We start from the raw sequence: 17,945 nt of genomic DNA, 5'->3' as shown, positions 1-17,945 counted from the left end.
GAAGAAAAGCGGAGTCCTCGTAGAAAACAGCCCGGTGAGTGACACAGGCTGGGGGGAACTCTGGGCATGATCCGGAGTGCCTAAGGCAGGCACAGTACTATCTTGAGTCCCCGACTGGGACTCCGACTCCAGGGGGGCATTTTTGCTACAAGTTCACGAGGCTTAGGGGGCATATTCCTGGAGCGGCCCCGAATGGCAGTGGGCCGCCACACCGTTCTTCCCGAGCCCAGATGGCTCCAACGAGGGGGTAAGTGGTTTTTCGAGCCTCGAGGGGCTCCGGGACATATTTGAGTTGGTAGAGCCCACGAAGCTCTAAAGAGGGGCCATAGTTGTTTTAAAGAGCCTGAGTGGCTCAAGGGCATGTTCGCCTTAAGAAGCTAGATGGCTCCCTCGCCCCATTAAGTCTCAAGAACCTGTGTGGCTCCAGCATTTGACAACAGTATTTGTTTAAGAGCCTGTGTGGATCCAACGTTTGGGGCATGTGTGATGTCCAGAGCCTGTGTGGCTTCAACGTGCGCAGTTCAGAGCCTGTGGGGCTCCAACAGAGGGCGCAGATTTATTCTAGGGGCTAGTGACAGCCCCTGTCGCAGTTCTGCTTCACAGCTGCCCAGCAATTAGTGGGCAGCTGCACCGTTTAGGTCTTGTGATGTTCCCAGGTGCCCAGCAAGTAGTGGGCACCTGCAACGTTTAGGTTTTGCGCCAGTGGCGCACCCCTGCCTGGCGCTGCATTGGCAGCGTGCCCTGACATTCTGGACACAGGGCTCTTTAGTCCCTTTATTAGATGGGGGCTGGTATGTGATTTTATTTAAAGCGCAATGTGATTATCTATGTGAGGGTAATTGCCTAATGTGAGTTTTGCGCAATGTGATGTGGTGCTAGGAAATGTAATGCATTTAATATGATTACGCACCTTGATCTTACACCTCTGAATGTTTTTAGGCATCATGTGTTTTTGCACTATTGAGTTATGTTCGGGCACCTCTGAATGTTTTTAGGCATCATGTGTCTTCCTTGATTTTACACCTCTGAATGTGATGGTTTATGCATCATGTGTTTTTCCTTCCCTGCACCTCTGAATGTGTTTTTGATGCATCATGTGCCTTGTTATTACACCGCTGAATGTATATTTTATGCATCATGTGTTTTCCCTTCCCTACACCTCTGAATGTTGGTTTTGCATCATGTGTAATGTGTTCTTACCTATACCCCTAAATGTATTTTATTCTTAGGTGGTTGTTCTTTCTAGTACAGGTGGTCCTAGTGAGGTCCTGGTTCCCTGCGTGACATTCTCCTAAGGTGTTTAGGGTTGCGTAGGTGGTACTTACCTGTTCCCAGTAGTTACTGGTTGTGATTTATAACTGTTATTTTGTGCTATACTTATTCTAAGTTCTAGAAGTGCTATTTCTAAAAGTGTTGATTCTGACAGTGGCCCATGTGGCCCTGTCCTGTAAATAATCCCTTTTGAATATTGCCCGTGCCAGTTGGCACAATGTACATGTGTGACTTCTATCTGATGTGTTTTTACAATACAGAAGTTATTTTTATATAACCTTGTGTGGAGTTCCTTTTGTGGTGTGCCTAGGATGTTGTTGCTGTTGTGTGCTGGAGCAAATGCTTTACACATTGCCTCCGGGATAAGCATGTCTGCTCGTGCCAAGCTACCAAGGGGGTGAGCAGGAGTTATCTTGGCGTGTGACTCCCTTGCCCTGACTAGAATGGTGGTTTCTGCCTAGCTTTGGCGTCGGCCTTAGCCAACCAGGAATAGCCAGTTCTAACACTGAGGATGACCATTGTTGCCAAATAGTGGAGGAATGGTCTAGTGTAAAGTAGATATCTTGAAATTCAATGCGCATAAACTCACACATGTCCTCACTGTTTGAAGAGCAAGAGCCTGTATCAAATATATCCCTTTGCATAGCTCAAAGAAATAGTCAAGACCTCACAGAATGACACTGTGTAATTTAATCTTACAAGCCACGCCTAGATATGGGATTTTAGCTTTTGCCAGGATGTTCTATCAACCATATGTCAAATATCATTTGATGGGATCATGTGATTTAGGAGTAGGACAGAATAAGCAATGCATCATATACTGACCATATAAACTTCTAATCTCGTGGAAAACCCACTATAGGAGACTCTTTAAGTCATACAGCAATTTCAAAGTTCTGTAGCAATGGAGTTGAGATTATATGGGTTTCACCATGTTCTTAAACTTGAGTATTGACCAGTGTGGGCCAGAGTCTAAACGGACAGCAATTTGTAAAAGTGCTCCAGGATCAAATTGAAATTGAAGCTGAGAGAATGTACACATGCTTGGTCCATACAGCCATGCAGACCACTAACCCTTTACAAACTAGTGCTCCTATACCTTTCTACAAGTTGCCTGTGGCTGGCTTCCCAGAACTACCTACTGATGATGCCAATAAAATACAAGTGGTACGGGGGATGGGGCTTGCACTTTCTAGGTGCCACCATTTGGACCTCCCTTTTGAAGTCCCTTCGCCTCAGACAGGTGACACAAAGTAGTGTAAACTGACAGGGAAGTGGGGTGGCAGGGCTTGAAGCCCCCCCCAAAAAAAACACGTACCTTTTCACAGTTGCTGTCTAGCCGCCATCGTTGCTTATCTTCCTGGCGAGTCCCAGAAGCGGGAAGCATACAAGCACCCCTAAGCCAATCACAATGCTGCGCTCAGAGGGGACAGGGAGCCTGTGCATGTTCTCCACCCAAGCTGTGTATTATAGCCAGTGGAGAACATGCAAAGTGCGCCTGGATGTTTGGCTGTCCCAAGACGGCTGACCAAACCATCATGCGCACTTAGAGAGTGCCCACCAATCCTCCCCCCCCCGTGAAACCAGCCAACCCTGCCCTAACACAGCCCAGCAGCTACGGAAAAAAAATGATAATAACCATGTTATCATTTTATTTTGTATTTTTCCTCTGCTCTGAGAGCAGTGGGCGATTCTCCTTCTCCTTCACCTGGTGTAAACGCATGAATTCCCACCCTTTCTGGCAAGTGTGGGGGTTTGCCTCATTGTAAGCCTCTGGTTTACTGTTCCGCATCCGTACCCCACCTACTGTATGACCACAGGGCATCATGGGAATGAAGTAGCTGTGGGAATTCTTAAAGCTGCAGTCAGTTTTCCATTAACTTTTCAGTTTAAAAAACGTGGAAAATTGTGCCTGCATTTTGTAATACAAAAAGGTAGAAAGAGTGCCTCCTATTGGCATGTTGTATGGAATCTCTGGGGTCTTAACCCGCAATAACTTTCTAATATCGCACCCCTTAGGAGACAGCAACCTTGCATTCCGGCAAGCATTACTTCCCACCCACCAGCAAAAATGGGGATTTAGAAAAGGGGCGAGGTGTAAAAGAGACAACATACTCCACAATATCAAAGCACAGCTTAGCATAACAAAACACTACCCCCAAACCCGTCAGCAGCGGATGAGGTAGGAATCACGTGGATCATTGAAAACCCTCTAAAGTAGTCTATTCAGGGCAAACAGCTGATGAGACAAAGAATGCGATTTCCGTGTTCTCGCTAGCAAATCTTACTTGGACTGCACTTGTGTGACTATGAGGAGGACGTGTATCTTTCGCTGATACATAATGTGTCAGAACTCCCAAGTAATGTAGCATGAGTCATGTGGATAAGTTTCTTTTTTGATAACTTGCAGTTCTTATAAAGGCAGAGTCATCACCCTTAGCGCCAGACTGGTCCTGGTAACTTCCACACAGCAGGGCTCCTGTCTGCCAGTAGGTCCCACTGTGTGGGTTCACATGGATTTCGTTCCCCCCCAGAAGTGATGAACGGAGCCGCATATAATCGCAACCCCTGCCCGCTGACATCAGTTACTTTCTTTCTGCACCTTTGAAAGCAGATCCGAAGTGTCACACCCAGTTTTCCTTGCTGGTTTGTCAAGATTACTTCTTCACAAAAGTTTCAGAGGAAATGTGATCCCTCCAAGAACTGCAGGATTTAAACCATGTCAGGACTGTCACAAACAAATGTATGTGAAAGACCCGCTTGAAGCATTCCTTTATTGTTTCAACTCAGGACATCACTCAAAGTCATATGAAGACTCCTTCAGCAGATGATGGGGATGATGTGCCCCCTAATATCATGATGGCAATCTCTACGTTGGCTTGCAGGAGGCCTGCGGGATGGATACCTACTATGAATTGGGTTGATTCGCATTGCCCCTTCTTTTGGCAGCCCAGCGGGGGAAAGGGCTTCCTTTGCTCTTGTGATTAGATGTGCAGCTGAGGTTTTAGACTCTGGGACATAGTTGGTGAGATCTTGGAGGAAGTCCTTCAATACTTACAGGCCTCCCTGGTGCAAACAATTCCGGATGGTCGAGATGCAGCAACAAACGTCATTAGGTTTGGCCTGGATTCTCCTGATTGTATGGGTTGAGCAGACTGCACCAGTGTGGTGCTCCTTCACCATACTTGGATGAGATTTAGAGCTTCTCAGGGGATGTCCAATCATCCCTTATGAATAAGCCTTTTGACAGGTCTAGTTTGTTTGGGGTGAAGGCAAATTCCGCCATGGGAAGATGTAAGGGAGAGTCGAGCCACAATACATTCCTTGGGCCTTTGTCCCTTGTAAGGCAGTTGCCCCAGCAATTTCGTTCCTTTTGATGATACTCTATTGGGTTGGTGTACAGACAGTGCTAAGCCCCCTGCCCCTGCTGCAGGCATCCCAGTGCTTTCAAGGTTGGGATGTGATTCAAACATACAGCACCTAGTTCACCAGCTACAATGAGCTTTCCTGGCCCCTGAACTCTGTAGCATCAGCCTCCAAACCGCTTTAGTTTGATCTTGGTGACACATGACCACCCTGTAGGAGGCCTGGCCCAACACCTTCTCCAAGGGTGATAAAGAATCACAACTGATAGTCCTCTGCATCAAGATCTGCTACGCAGTAGCCATAAAACAGTCCTCAAAAAGACTAAAGGATCATTCCACCAGGGCTAGGACTCTGTTGGCACAGAAAGTGCCTGTTCTTTACATTTGTAGGCTATGACACAGGTGTCCACAGACACAGTCACAAATCACCACTTTCTTGACAACCAGGTCTAATGGGAAGGGCATTTCGGCCATTCGGTCCTGCAGGACTTTTAGGTCTGAGCCCATTCCTCAGGCCCTTCAGCTTCTGTATCTTTTCTAAAGTTGAGACATCTGCGGTTAGAAGTATCTATTAGATGAAAAAGCTACTTACCTTCAGTAGCACTCTTTCTGGTTGGTACTCTATCTAATCGCTGATTCCTCACTGCACTCTCAGCTCACCGTTCTGTGGAACCGTCTCTTTTTGCATCTAAAAAGGTCCCAAGGAAGAAATCTGCAAACTAATACTCTGATTGGCTTTTTGGCTCCTCGCTTAAGTGCACAAACAGATTAAAGAAAGAAACTGACAGCAGTTTCAATGTGCTGGAACACTGCTGTGTAAAAGTTTCCTATCCAATCTGAGGCCAGGGGATATTCTAAAGGTGAGGAATGTGCAGTTTGATAGAGTATCCAGCATCAAAAGCATAACCGAAAGTAAGTAACTTGTTCATCTTGCTGTCTCCCCCGGCTCCTTCTGCTCAGATTTGGAAGGATCTGAAAATTAAACCACTCTGTATGGAAGCTCCAGGGGTTACAGACTTTCTTTGTAAACCATCTCCTATATTAACCATAATAGTGCTTGCACCAGGAGTTCGCAGACCATGGCCTTCGGGGAAGGGGTTGAAAATATATATATTTTTTAAAACACTTACCTTTTGCAATGGCCGCGTCTCTACCCTGCTTCTCTGCTCTTCCTGAATCCAGTCCGGAAAAAGCTGCAGGAAGCACCCGGCACACAGGCTCCCCTGGATTGTGGATCGGCACTCAAATCGGTACAGGGAGCCTGTGAATATTTCACACCAGGCTGTCCGTTACAGCCTAGTGGGGAATATGCAAAGTGCGCATGACTGCTTGGCCGGCCGAAACAGCCGGCCAAGCAGTCATGTGCACTTAGTGTGCACCACCTTAGCGGTATAGCCGCCACTGCCCGGTCATCATTCCAGCAATCCATGATGACAGATCTTCAAAACGAGCGTCCATTTTTGAGCCTCTCAACCCCTTTACCATGTATCTTGTGGTCCTACGGTACATCTTCAACCTCCCCTGGGGTTTCAGGCAGGACCCTACGGGATGGATGCCTTAAGTGAAAGATCCTCTGTTGGTCCCAAGAGCCTGCAGATTTCTGTTCTTTTGAGGCTTGCTTCACAAATGTTTGTGGGCCTACTTAATGTGGCTCCCCTTTGCACCCTCCTAGAGCCAACAAGAACATTTACTTCTTCTCAAGCTCCAATGCATCAAGGATCCGGAGTTGATGCGGATGTATGACGTTACAACGCATGCTTTTACAACGCATGCCTTTACAACACGGGTTTTACAATGCTTGCCTTTACAACGCATAGTGCTTTGGGGCGCTGGATAGTGAATAGTTTAATTTACTATTCCAACTCCAGTCCCCGTGGATAGTAGGGAAGGTGTTGGATAGTACATTAAACCTATGCCCTATCCTAGGGCGCCCCCCCCAGCGCAATGCGTTGTAATTGTTTGCGTTGTAAAACTTGTGTCGTAATGGTAGTGCGTTGTAAAAGTTTTGTTGTAAAGGTTGTTTACCGTTGATGCAACACGTCACAGCCATACTTCACTAGTCACCTCCCGTTTTCAGGAGCGCCACAGTAGTCTCAAATAATGCCAGGTAAGGAAAAAACACCCCCACACTTAACAACAATACTGACTTCTCAGTTGGTAAGGAGCAACAGTGCTGCGCACCCAGGCACCATCTTGGCCTGTGCTGGGAGGACTGGGTCTGTCTCCTCAACACCTTAGGCTCAAAGGAAAAGATCTAGGGAAACACACCCTCAAAGCCTCTCCAGCTCAGCTATCAGGATAGGTTTTCCCTTAAAGCCCTCACAAACTGCGCCTGACAACATCTGGCAACTTTTAGGTAGATTTGTTTTTCTTCATCTGAAAAATATATAATTTTTAATGTTCTGGCGATATTGCTTAAGCGGAGATATTCTACTGTATATGAATTCCCTATTATAACTGAAGTAACATTCCTAGGCAACTCGGGACCATATGAAAATCAAGTCCTATACATTAAAAGGTAATAACTATATAGGCTCAGTGTACCACACAGAACAGTTAAACAAGTCTCATTTTATTCATATAAAAGTTAAAAATCTGCCATAAAAATGCATAATAAAACATAGATAGCATGACATACAATAATATATACACCACGCTAGCCAATTTAAACATGGAACACACAATTGCAATGAATCAAGAACAAGGAAAGAAATTGACAATTCAAGTGGTAAAACCACAAGTGGCTGACATGTAGTAGATGTTTGAAACATGTTTATGGCAGATTTTTAACTTTTATATGAATAAAATGATACTTTTTTAACTGTTCTGTGTGGTACACTGAGCTTATGGAGTTATTACCTTTTCATGTATAGGACTTGGTTTTCATATGGCCCCGAGTTGCTTGGGAATGTTACTTCAGTTATAATTGTTTCCCTGTCCTAGAAACTCCTAGAGCTTTCAGGGGCTCCCTTATTTTTTGAAACTTATGAATTGCCTATTCACAGATACTACTCATGATAGATCACTTAGATTATGAATACGTACGTACCATTTCCTAATGATGAAATCATCTACATCACATGTGTGTGCCTGTGTAAGCGCCCATTGCCCAGTTTGCTCGACCCTCCGCCCAAGACAGAGAATGCCCGTGATGTTTTGTTGCACCAACGCAACTCTGGCATCAAAGGGGTTAAGGTCTGGAGGGCAGCGCGAGAGGCCACGATTAGTAGCTCTCAGCATATGTGTGAGGGGCGAGGGGGGGGGAGAGGCTTAATCGGACTTGGCATATATAGGACAGATGGCCTTACTTTGCTCAGTAATCCAAGCTCGCCATTTCCCGTCTCCTACGCGCGAGGCTTGATGCACCCAGGTGCCCCCCCGGGCCCCGACCCCCCACGCTTCGACCCCCCCCCCCCCCGACCCTTCCCCCTCCCCCTCACAAACCCCAAACAGACCGAGCTGACTTACTGTCAGAGTAGAGCTGGCACTCCCAGAGCTGGGGCTCGGGCCCAGGGGCCACTTTGTGCTTGCCGCCAGCCAGGCAGCTGTCCTCGGCCCGTGAGGTCCCGCAGAGCAGGGTGGAGATCCAGGCGGCGGCCAGAGCTGCTTGGAGGGGGCTCATGGTGACCTGCAGGAAAGAAAGATGGAGACGGTGAGCTCTGGATGCCGGGACACCCCATCCATCCGCCGGCCGACGCGTTCTTCGCGCGCTCTCTTTCATTGCCCCCAGTCTGAACCACCTGAGAGCTTTGCCGTTAAATTGCACCTGAGCCCACACACGCCCATGGAATGCGCTGAAAACATGGCCGCGCCCACCCACGCGCCAGCTCTGTACACATACACATATCTTCTTTAACACTAGGGTGTACCCCAGGCGAGCGATGGACATTAGAAAAACCAAAAATGCATTCATACTGTTTACTCACACACTGCTGGCGGCCTGTCAGGTGCCTGCCATGTATGTGGCCAAGTCCAGAATACTTCAGAAGTTATCAATGACCGCCTGTTCACCGCTGTCCCATTCATTTGTGATAGCGTTGCATTTTTCAGATGGCTACCCTCGATTTTAGCCTACCTGCTTTGTCTGTGGGCCTTACTTTACCACTGTTAGTGCTGTACGGTTTTTATGCACTGTTGTTTCTTGTGCTGCATCTTTTCTGCGTGTGAGGCAGTGCGAGTGAGGAAATATTGCAGCTATGCTGCCCTTCCATAGCTTTGGTGCCCGTGTGCAAGGGAAGCTTGCGTTGCTGTTTTCTCTAATGCCCCAGTTACTTACCAGTAATCTTCATTACTCCGAGTGTAGTCTTCCTCGCTTCATGATTTCCCATCCCTGTTTGACTATCGGCTTCATGGTTTTTGGGTGCTGAGTTTTAGTAATTGAACAGGAAGTGGGGTGGGTCGTGCCTCCTCTTAAAATAGGTCAGGGGTGAAGGAGGTCGGCCATGTTAGGAAGGGATGGGAGAGCTAGAGCACTAATTTGTGGCGAGGAAGAGTTATGAGGAGGTAATGTACCTGTTCTGTATGTGTGTGTGTGTGTATGTGTGATGGATGCCACTAGTTCAGCACCCTGTGCTGTACATTTTCCGTGTGTGTGAAACTTGCTCTGCTGCTTCCTGTACTGTACCCTTTCCGTGGCGTGTGTCTAAGGAGTGAGAGAGACTTGTCACTGCTGCTTCCTTGCTGTACGTTTTGCACAGCTGTTTGTGTGATGGTTGCCTGCAGTACCATGTGCCCTTGTGGAGTAACTGGTTTGTGTGTAACTATGCATGATGGAATCTTGCATTGCTCCTCCCTGTGGTATGACTGTTCTGGGCGAGAGGAGGTTGCACTGTTGCATGCCCTGTGCTGCTCTCTGTCCGGTGTGTAAAGTTTGCATTGCTGAACACAAACTCGTTTTCTTAGATTTTCAGTATCCTGCAATTCATCTCCATGATGCCTTTTTTTAATCCACATTTTCATAGAGTAGATAAATAAGCCTCACTTTCTGTATTTGATTTCAATATATAGAAGTTAGTTCTTTAGTTTCCTGGATGTATTGGTATTTAGTTATTAGTTATTCTGCTACCCCACTCAGAGAGAATCATTTTTCTAGTTTTGTAATTGACACCATTAGTGGCTCTGAGGCAGATGTAAATACCCCATATTCTACCATACTGGAGGATGAAGAGGAGTGCAGCGCGAACTGGTGGACAGATTGACTACACTTGTGTAGTGCTTTCAACCAATAGCAATCTCAATGCGTTGATCGAATTGCAACTCGCATACCACCAAGTGCTAGACCAAATTGAAACTAAAGGTGAGTGGGTAGGTCTAGATCAAGAACGGTTTTGTCTATTGGTTGTACCCCACCATAAGGCCATTCTAAGATCAAGGAGTCGGCTTGTCCACACGAAGACTGAAAAACAGTGCTGACCTTAGAAGCAACTTTGTAAACAGGGACAGATATTTTGTCCGGTCTTCTTTGCATCCATGTTTAATAGTAATTATTATGAAGTAAGCTGGAGCTAAGCTATGAACCATTTGAAGACCAGATTTCAGAACCAGAATACAATTTTTATTTAATATTATTTTTTAGCTTAGCTGTAATATAGAAAACACAATGTGTCCCCCAGATGGATGATAAATGTACAAAAGTATTTATAACCTGTGCACTCAGTGGTCAACTTGGAAACAACTCCTCTAGGATACTCACCAGTGGGAACAATAAAGCATGGTGATAGAGTACGGTCTACCTCAGCCCAACGCTCTTCAACATCTACATGGCTCTCCTCGCTCCCATCGTCAGAACCTACGGACTCAACATTGTTTCATACGCAGATGACACCCAACTCATCCTCTCCCTGTCCAACGAAGCCAACGCAGCCAAACACAATTTCCAAGAAGGCATGGAAGCTGTCACCAAATGGATGAAACGCAGCTGCTTACAACTCAACACAGACAAACCAGAAGTACTCACCATGGGCCCACACCCCGACACCTGGTGGACCACCGCCCACGGCAACCCACCCTCCCCCACGGACCACGCATGCAACCTTGGAATCATCCTAGACTTCGAACTCAAAATGGGTGGGACAGGGACCCGCCTAACAACTACTAAAGAGTGAGACCTGACCTTTGGGGGGGATTGTGTTGTTACATTTCAATGTTGCAGTTCATTTTCTGAGTAGAGTTAGAAGTAAAATAGTACTTTTTCTTTAGTATTTGGCTGGATGTTGATTTATTGTTAGTACTGTTTGCACTTTGAGTTTTGAGTCATTTTTATTTAACTGTATCTACATTCCCCCTCACTCTTCACATTCCCCCTCCCCCTGCCTCCTCGGAAGCTTGTTTCCGGTCCAGGGAAGGCATGGCTTGGCAGTTCGGGCTGAACTGTTCCCATGAGGCACAGGGTCAGACTGATTTGCATATGGCCATGTCTGAACTGGGGTGGCAGAGTGGGCTAAAGAACGGTGATGGATTAAACCTAGATCTGTTGACTGAGTGTGAGTGTTTGATTGGTTCAGATGCTCCGTCCATCACCACCCCCTTTGGTACCACTAAAGCTCTTACCCTCAGCACACACTCAACTCTGAGGCTGGCACACTACTTCCTGAACTTTTAGGGTGTCAACAGAGGGCATGGCTTACCTCCTTCAAATTCACCCCAGAGTCCAGTGCGAACTGGATCAGCCCAATAGCAGTATCGTGCGACATGGCATTCAGATTGTACTTTGCCCTGCAGGTAGGGAAAGGGGAAAATAAATGACACAAGGTTGCAACATATTAACACCACGCCTAAGCAGTCGAGCCCGAACTGCCAAGCCATGTCTTCACTGGACCGGAAACAAGCATCCTGGGACCGGTTTCTGGCTAATCAGCCGTCATCAGCCAGGCTAGCTTGAATCCAGTGGCAAAGTGAGCAAGGGACCCACATCTGGGCATACCCTGCCAACTTAGGGTGAACAGAGCCATACCAAAGGGGTTGATGGATGGAATGTTTGAGCAAATCAAACACTCACCCCCAGTCAACTCATCTGGGTTTAATCCATCATCATTCTTTAGCTCACTCCACCACCCCAGTTCAGACATGGCCATATGCAAATCAGTCTGACCCTGTGCCTCATGGGAACAGTCCAGCCCGAACTGCCAAGCCATGTCTTCCCTGGACCAGAAACAAGCATCCTGGGAGCTGTTTCTGGCTAATCAGCCATCATCAGCCAGGCTAGCTTGAATCCAGTGGCAAAGTGAGCATGGGACCCACGTCTGGGCATACCCTGCCAACTTAGGGAGAACAAATCTATACCAAAGGGGATGATGGACGTAGCGTTTGCGCAAATCAAACACTCACCCCCAGTCAACTGATCTGGGTTTAATCCATCATCATTCTTTAGTTCACTCCACCACCTCAGTTCAGAAATGGCCATATGCAAATCAGTCTGACCCTGTGCCTTATGGGAAGTCAAGCCATGTCTCCCCTGGACCGGAAACAAGCATCCTGGGACTGGTGTCTGGCTAATCAGCCATCATCAGCCAGGCTAGCTTGAATCCAGTGGCAAAGTGAGCAAGGGACCCACATCTGGGCATACCCTGCCAACTTAAGGCGACCAAAGCTATACCAAAGGGGATGATGGACGGAGAGTTTGAGCAAATCAAACACTCACCCCCAGTCAACTGATCTGGGTTTAATCCACCATCATTCTTTAGCTCACTCCACCTCCCCAGTTCAGACATGGCCATATGCAAATCAGTCTGACCCTGTGCCTCATGGGAACAGTCCAGCCCGAACTGCCAAGCCATGTCTTCCCTGGACCGGAAACAAGCCTCCTGGGACCGATTTCTGGCTAATCAGCCATCATCAGCCAGGCTAGCTTGAATCCAGTAGCAAAGTGAGCAAGGGATCCACATCTGGGCATACCCTGCCAACTTAAGGCTAACAAAGCCATACCAAAGGGGATGATGGACGAAGCGTTCAAGCAAATCAAACACTCACCTTCAGTGAACTGATCTGGGTTTAATCCATCATCATTCTTTAGCTCACTCCACCACCCCACATCTGGGCATACCCTGCCAACTTATGGCAAACAAACCTATATCAATTGTCGATGTGCAACATTCTGTCCATCATCTTGTGTGTTTTGCTGTTTGCCCTATGTGGTAAGGGTATGCCCAGACGTGGGTCCCGTGCTCACTACGCCACTGGAGTCAATCTATCCTTGCTGATGACGGCTGATAGCCAGAAACCGGTCCTAGGATGCTCGACTCCAGTACAGGGAAGACATGGCTTGGCAGTTCGGGCTGGACTGTTCCCATGAGGCACAGGGTCAAGGCTGATTTGCATATGGCCATGTCTGAACTGGGGTGGCATGGTGAGCAAAATACCGATGGATTAAACCCAGATCTGTGACTGGGGGTGAATGTTTTGCCAATGTGCAACATTCCATCCATCATCTTGTGTGTTTTGCTGTTCGCCCTATGTGAGAAGAGTATGCCTAGACATGGGTCCCGTGCTCACTACTCCACTGGAGTCAAGCTATCCTGGATGATGAAAGCTGATAGCCAGAAACCGGTCCTAGGATGCTTGATTCCGTTCCAGGGAAGACATGGCTTGGCAGTTCGGGCCTGTCTGTTCCCATGAGGCACAGGATTAAGGCTGATTAGCATATGGCCATGTCTGAACTGGGGTCGCGTGGTGAGCAAAATTACGATGGATTAAACCCAGAGTTTAATCCATCAGACATGGCCTGATTAGCATATGGCCATGTCTGAACTGGGGTGGCGTGGTGAGCAAAATAACAATGGATTAAACCCAGATCTGGGACTGGGGGTGAATGTTTTGCCAATGTGCAACATTCCGTCTATCATCTTGTGTGTTTTGCTTATCAATCCTGAAGGCAGCGTGCTGGGTTTTGTGTGAGAGGGTGCCCCTGCATGAGCAGAGCCCCTCTTTAGCCTTCCGAACCTCTTCTCTGGGGTTGTCTGTGATGCAGCCAACCATATATATTTTCAGTGCATTATTACGTCGTGGTAAATGCTAACTTTAAAACGGCTGCTTAGAAACATGTTGTGTTTGGTGTCAAACACCTTGGAATCATACCTCCACACCAGTAACTGGTGTGGCAGGTATTATTCCTCCCTTCTAGAACCACTACTGTGGGTCACCGGTCTACCGGATACCAGATTTTTCGACCTGGGCAGCACCAAATGGATGCTGCCAGCCACAGACACGAGTCTGCCCTCCTGCTGCTGAGCTGAGCTCGAGCAGGGGAAGGCCTGACAATAGGTTTCGTGTCACAGGGAGGTGTGACCACCTCCCAGACAGGCTTTAGTACATTGGGGCTGGGTGGGTGTACTCTGAGGGTGCCAGAAAGTCTGCACTGGGGGCACATTTAGTGTCCCCGTGCATAGTCCAGCACAAACCAGTTGCAGAAGCCATTTGCTTCTGCTCTGGCATGAAACTGGACAAAGGACATGGGTGTAGCCACCCCTCTGTCCTGTCCATCCCCTAGGAGGGTCCCCAGGGTTAGTCCAACTCCTTCCCTGGGTATAAAGTGAGAAACCTGACTACAGGACTTTGGATTTCACCTGGACTAAACTCTGCAAGCAGAAACCAAGTACTTCGACCGTCTACACTTCGCTGGACAACAGAAGAATCTCCCTTGGAGTAAAGGAGTTACTCCCCTGCAGCAGCAGGCACCTAAACGCATCTGACTGGTTTGCATCTCCCGAGCTCCTGAGGACTCCGAAGATTTCTGCAACACAGGAGGCTGGTTCCAGAGCATCTCCGAGGTCAATCTGATCTCTCAGCAATCGTGAGACCAGTAACCCTCTTGCGGACCGTGCAACCTGAATCCCTATGCACCGTGTACTTTTGCAGCAGCATATGCTTTTTGGCGATCCCCGAGGCTGTGCATTGGCCTCCGTGTCGTCCCAACCCCGAGCAGTATTTCCACGGAAGATTTCCAGCTTCCACTCCATGAGTGCTCTATGGGCTGGTGCTTTGTGATTCAGCTCGAGGTTGCTTCGCCATCCCTGGTTCGTTGGCCTGTGGGTCCTGGCGAGTGTAACTTTGATTTCCCGTGGGCTTCCCTGGTTGCTCCAGACGTGCCCTGACTCACCATAGCTTGGAGAGTCTCCTGGTCCTTGCTGGTCCTCACCCTAACTTGTTTCCTCTGCCCCGTGGGTTGCATTTGCCAAGGCTTGTTGGTGTTCAATCCGGACACTTATTCCCCCAGCACTCGACATGCTTCGTGGGAAAGCTCACCTTCAGACTTTGGTCATCGTCGACATCTCCTGGTCCCCGTGGCTGCAGAGTCAAGCATCCTATCTTCACACCTGAAGCACCCGAAATCGGTGGACATTCATCTACCGAGCTCCTGGTCACCCTTGAGGTGACCCAGGCTCTGTCTCCTCTGCTTTCAGGTTCTTCTCACTTCAGACACAGGCTTGGATTCCACTGGACACTTCATCTTCCCGGCAACAGCACTTTTTCGCAAAACGCCATTGAAAACGACTAAGGTTTCTGACACCAGTTGACCCCTATGCACTCGGCTCCTCTGGGATAGGTAACACGGGTACCTCGGTACTCGCAAGGGTGCTGGCTTTAGAACCTTCTATGTTCCCAAGGGTTTGCTTGAAGTCCTCTCTGAAGTGTCCTTAAACTGTAATTTTCCAAGCGCGACTTTCCCATAGAGTTGTACAGAACCCGTGTCTGTGTTCTCACACTGCACCCGTCCTCCGTGGGCTCCCTGTGTCACTCCTTTGGGTGGTTCCTTAGGGTCCCAGCAATTCCACATGCTCTAGGCACTGTGTCTAGTGAAGTCGTTGTTATACCATTTTCTTACTATATGGTTCGGTCTCCCCCTGAAGCCCGCTGCATATTGGGCTATTTACTGTTGTTCTATTGATTAAGTGCCCTAATCTTGTATAGAGGGTAGTAGAGAGTGTTTAGTAATAAATACATATATTTTATATAACACTTGTGTGGTTCTCCTTTCATTTGATTATTCAGGAGGTTCTGATCTGGTAAAACAAGCTGCTGTACATTCCTTCAAGACTTAACTTGAAGGATGCTCTCCATAGCTACCACTAGGATAGCTTTCATAAAGGTTATCTTTAACCCAATCACCATAAGGGTCTTTTGGAGTGGTACAGGGTGCCCACTTTAGTTAGTAGTCAGCATATACCAGGCCAACTTCTCACAAGGGTAAGCTAGTTCCCAGCTCAAACTGTATGCCACTAGTTATGCAGTCTGCGGGGACACCCCCCCTCCACACACATTATTCCCGCTCCTGAAGATAGGATCCTGTGGCACTGAGCTCTGCCTTTTTGGCTTAAAAACATTGTAAAATCTTTCTAAAACATTTACTTTGTCAGTCATTTGACATTTTTGTGCAGTTACATCATTTTTTACAAAAAATAAAGTATTTTCTTGTCAAGAATGTCTTCACTTTTTGTGAAGCGACCTTCTAGGGGAAAGAAGAAGGCTCACAGATCCTCACTCTATCTGTATTGTTTGGCTACTGGAAAATCACCACCCAGAGACATGTATCCACTGTCAGAAGTTTTCAAGAACTCCTCTCCAGGACAGTGAAAAAATCAAGCTAAAAGAGAGAAGGCAATATATAAGAGCCCTCCTCTCGCTCCAAGGACTCCCATAAATGGTGATTGAAAGAGAGACATCATCAAAGAAATAGGAGACGCTCCTGATTGACGTCGAGAAGCATGGTGTCGAGGACAGAACAGCTACTGTCCTACTTGCCCTCATTGGGTATGCCGTCGAGAAATTGGTGTTAAAATACCCTCGGCGTTTGTCATTGACGCACCATTCGTCATCAAAGTCAACAGGCCATCTGCTCATGATGTCAAAAACATAGCCAAAAACGTTGACGTTGAAAGACAAACAATCAACTTCAAAGCATACAACACATTCTTTGTCAGCATATTCACCATCTGCCACTAAGTTTATACCTCACTCCACATCAAGAGCTAGATCCCAATCAACCTTCATATATCACCACACTGGCTTCAGAGTTTATGACACAGGAGTGTGCCACATACATCTAGCTTGGAGTGTTCCAGCACCTATTCACCAACATGGGTAACACCTGAGATTCAGATCTTAAAGACTCCATCTCACATGAGATCAATGTCGACTTATTTTTCAACATGCATACCATCTGCACAACCACCTCCTCCCTACTACTCCTGAAGGGCCCCTGAGAAGCCGACAACATCTCTGCAAAGATCTAGGAATCCCAGAAGTCATCGTTCCAGATCTGGGAGAACCTCAAAAGATAGATCGGCATTCAGACACTCTAGAAGATCAAGCAGGAGGTCAATATCTCGGCACAGAAGATTTCCATCTTGGACAACCACTACTTGCTCATCAGTAAGAGGCTATTCACCTACTCTGACAGATACACCTCCATTAAGAGTTTCTCCAGTAGATGATCTTCTCACTTTTAACAAGGTTTCCATAAGAGGGGCAGAAAAAGTAAATATTGATATACCTACCCTCTAGTAGATCATAATCTGTTATCTTTGAGACGTTCCATCACAGAGCAGCAGCAAGGTTATTACTACCTCTAGTTCCCGGCCTCTTGGAACCTGCTATGCAGTTATTTCCTGTGCCTGCATCAATGAAGTCTGCTCCATCTAAACTTCTTAAAAATATAGAGCACCTGATTAGGACCCACTGTTCCTTAAAGAAGACCATCCTCCAGATTTGGTCATTGTAGTTAGAACAAAAAAGTCTCACACTGTGGCTCCTGCCTCTTCCATACCACCGGATGATGAAAGCAAACAAATAGATGAGCTGGGGGAAAAAGATGTGTGGCACATCAGCATCTACGATGAAGTTGCCAGTGCTTCTGTTCTGTTTGGAAGATATGATAGATTTCTGTGGGATTTGCTACAAGGATTTACAGAAAAACTCCCAAAAGGAGATAGGCAAGACTTTTCAGGAGATTTTAAATGAAGACGGCCTGGTATCAAACCATGGATATTGTCATACGATCTGTGCACGTAGAACATTTGTGGCTCAGACTAACTGGACTCAAATAGAAGCACCACATTTCATTTTATATTTTTAAATTTTCTGGAAACACACTTTTTGAGTATTTGTAGGCAGCAAGATGTCCCAAATAAAGATAGAGATGGACACTGTAAAGGCTGTTGGTCTAGAGAAGCGAAAATAATTCAGTTGGAGGTATAAGCCCTACGATAGGAGATATTTCTGTCAGAGGGTTCAAACCCCTCAGTGGTCTCACCAGCAGCACCACCACAGGAGAGACAACCCTACCATCCTCATAAATCCTCCAGAGGTAGGGGA

General features: G+C 47.1%; 1 protein-coding gene across 1 annotated transcript in view; it reads right to left on the bottom strand.

Annotated features, from left to right (window-relative positions):
- Window positions 1-17,945, bottom strand: part of LOC147748185 (riboflavin-binding protein-like) — a 128,102-nt gene that overhangs the window by 47,788 nt on the left and 62,369 nt on the right. The window contains exon 2 of the mRNA XM_086959099.1: window positions 8,106-8,265. Coding sequence (XP_086815225.1) covers window positions 8,106-8,259 — 154 coding nt within the window. The 5' untranslated portion in view covers window positions 8,260-8,265. The remainder of the gene's footprint in view (window positions 1-8,105; window positions 8,266-17,945) is intronic.

The sequence above is a fragment of the Lissotriton vulgaris genome, chromosome 1_1, assembly GCF_964263255.1.
Source record: "Lissotriton vulgaris chromosome 1_1, aLisVul1.2, whole genome shotgun sequence".
Lineage (NCBI taxonomy): Eukaryota > Metazoa > Chordata > Amphibia > Caudata > Salamandridae > Lissotriton > Lissotriton vulgaris.
The sequence above is the reverse complement of the archived record's forward strand: the minus strand, read 5'-3'. Positions and strand labels throughout refer to the sequence as shown.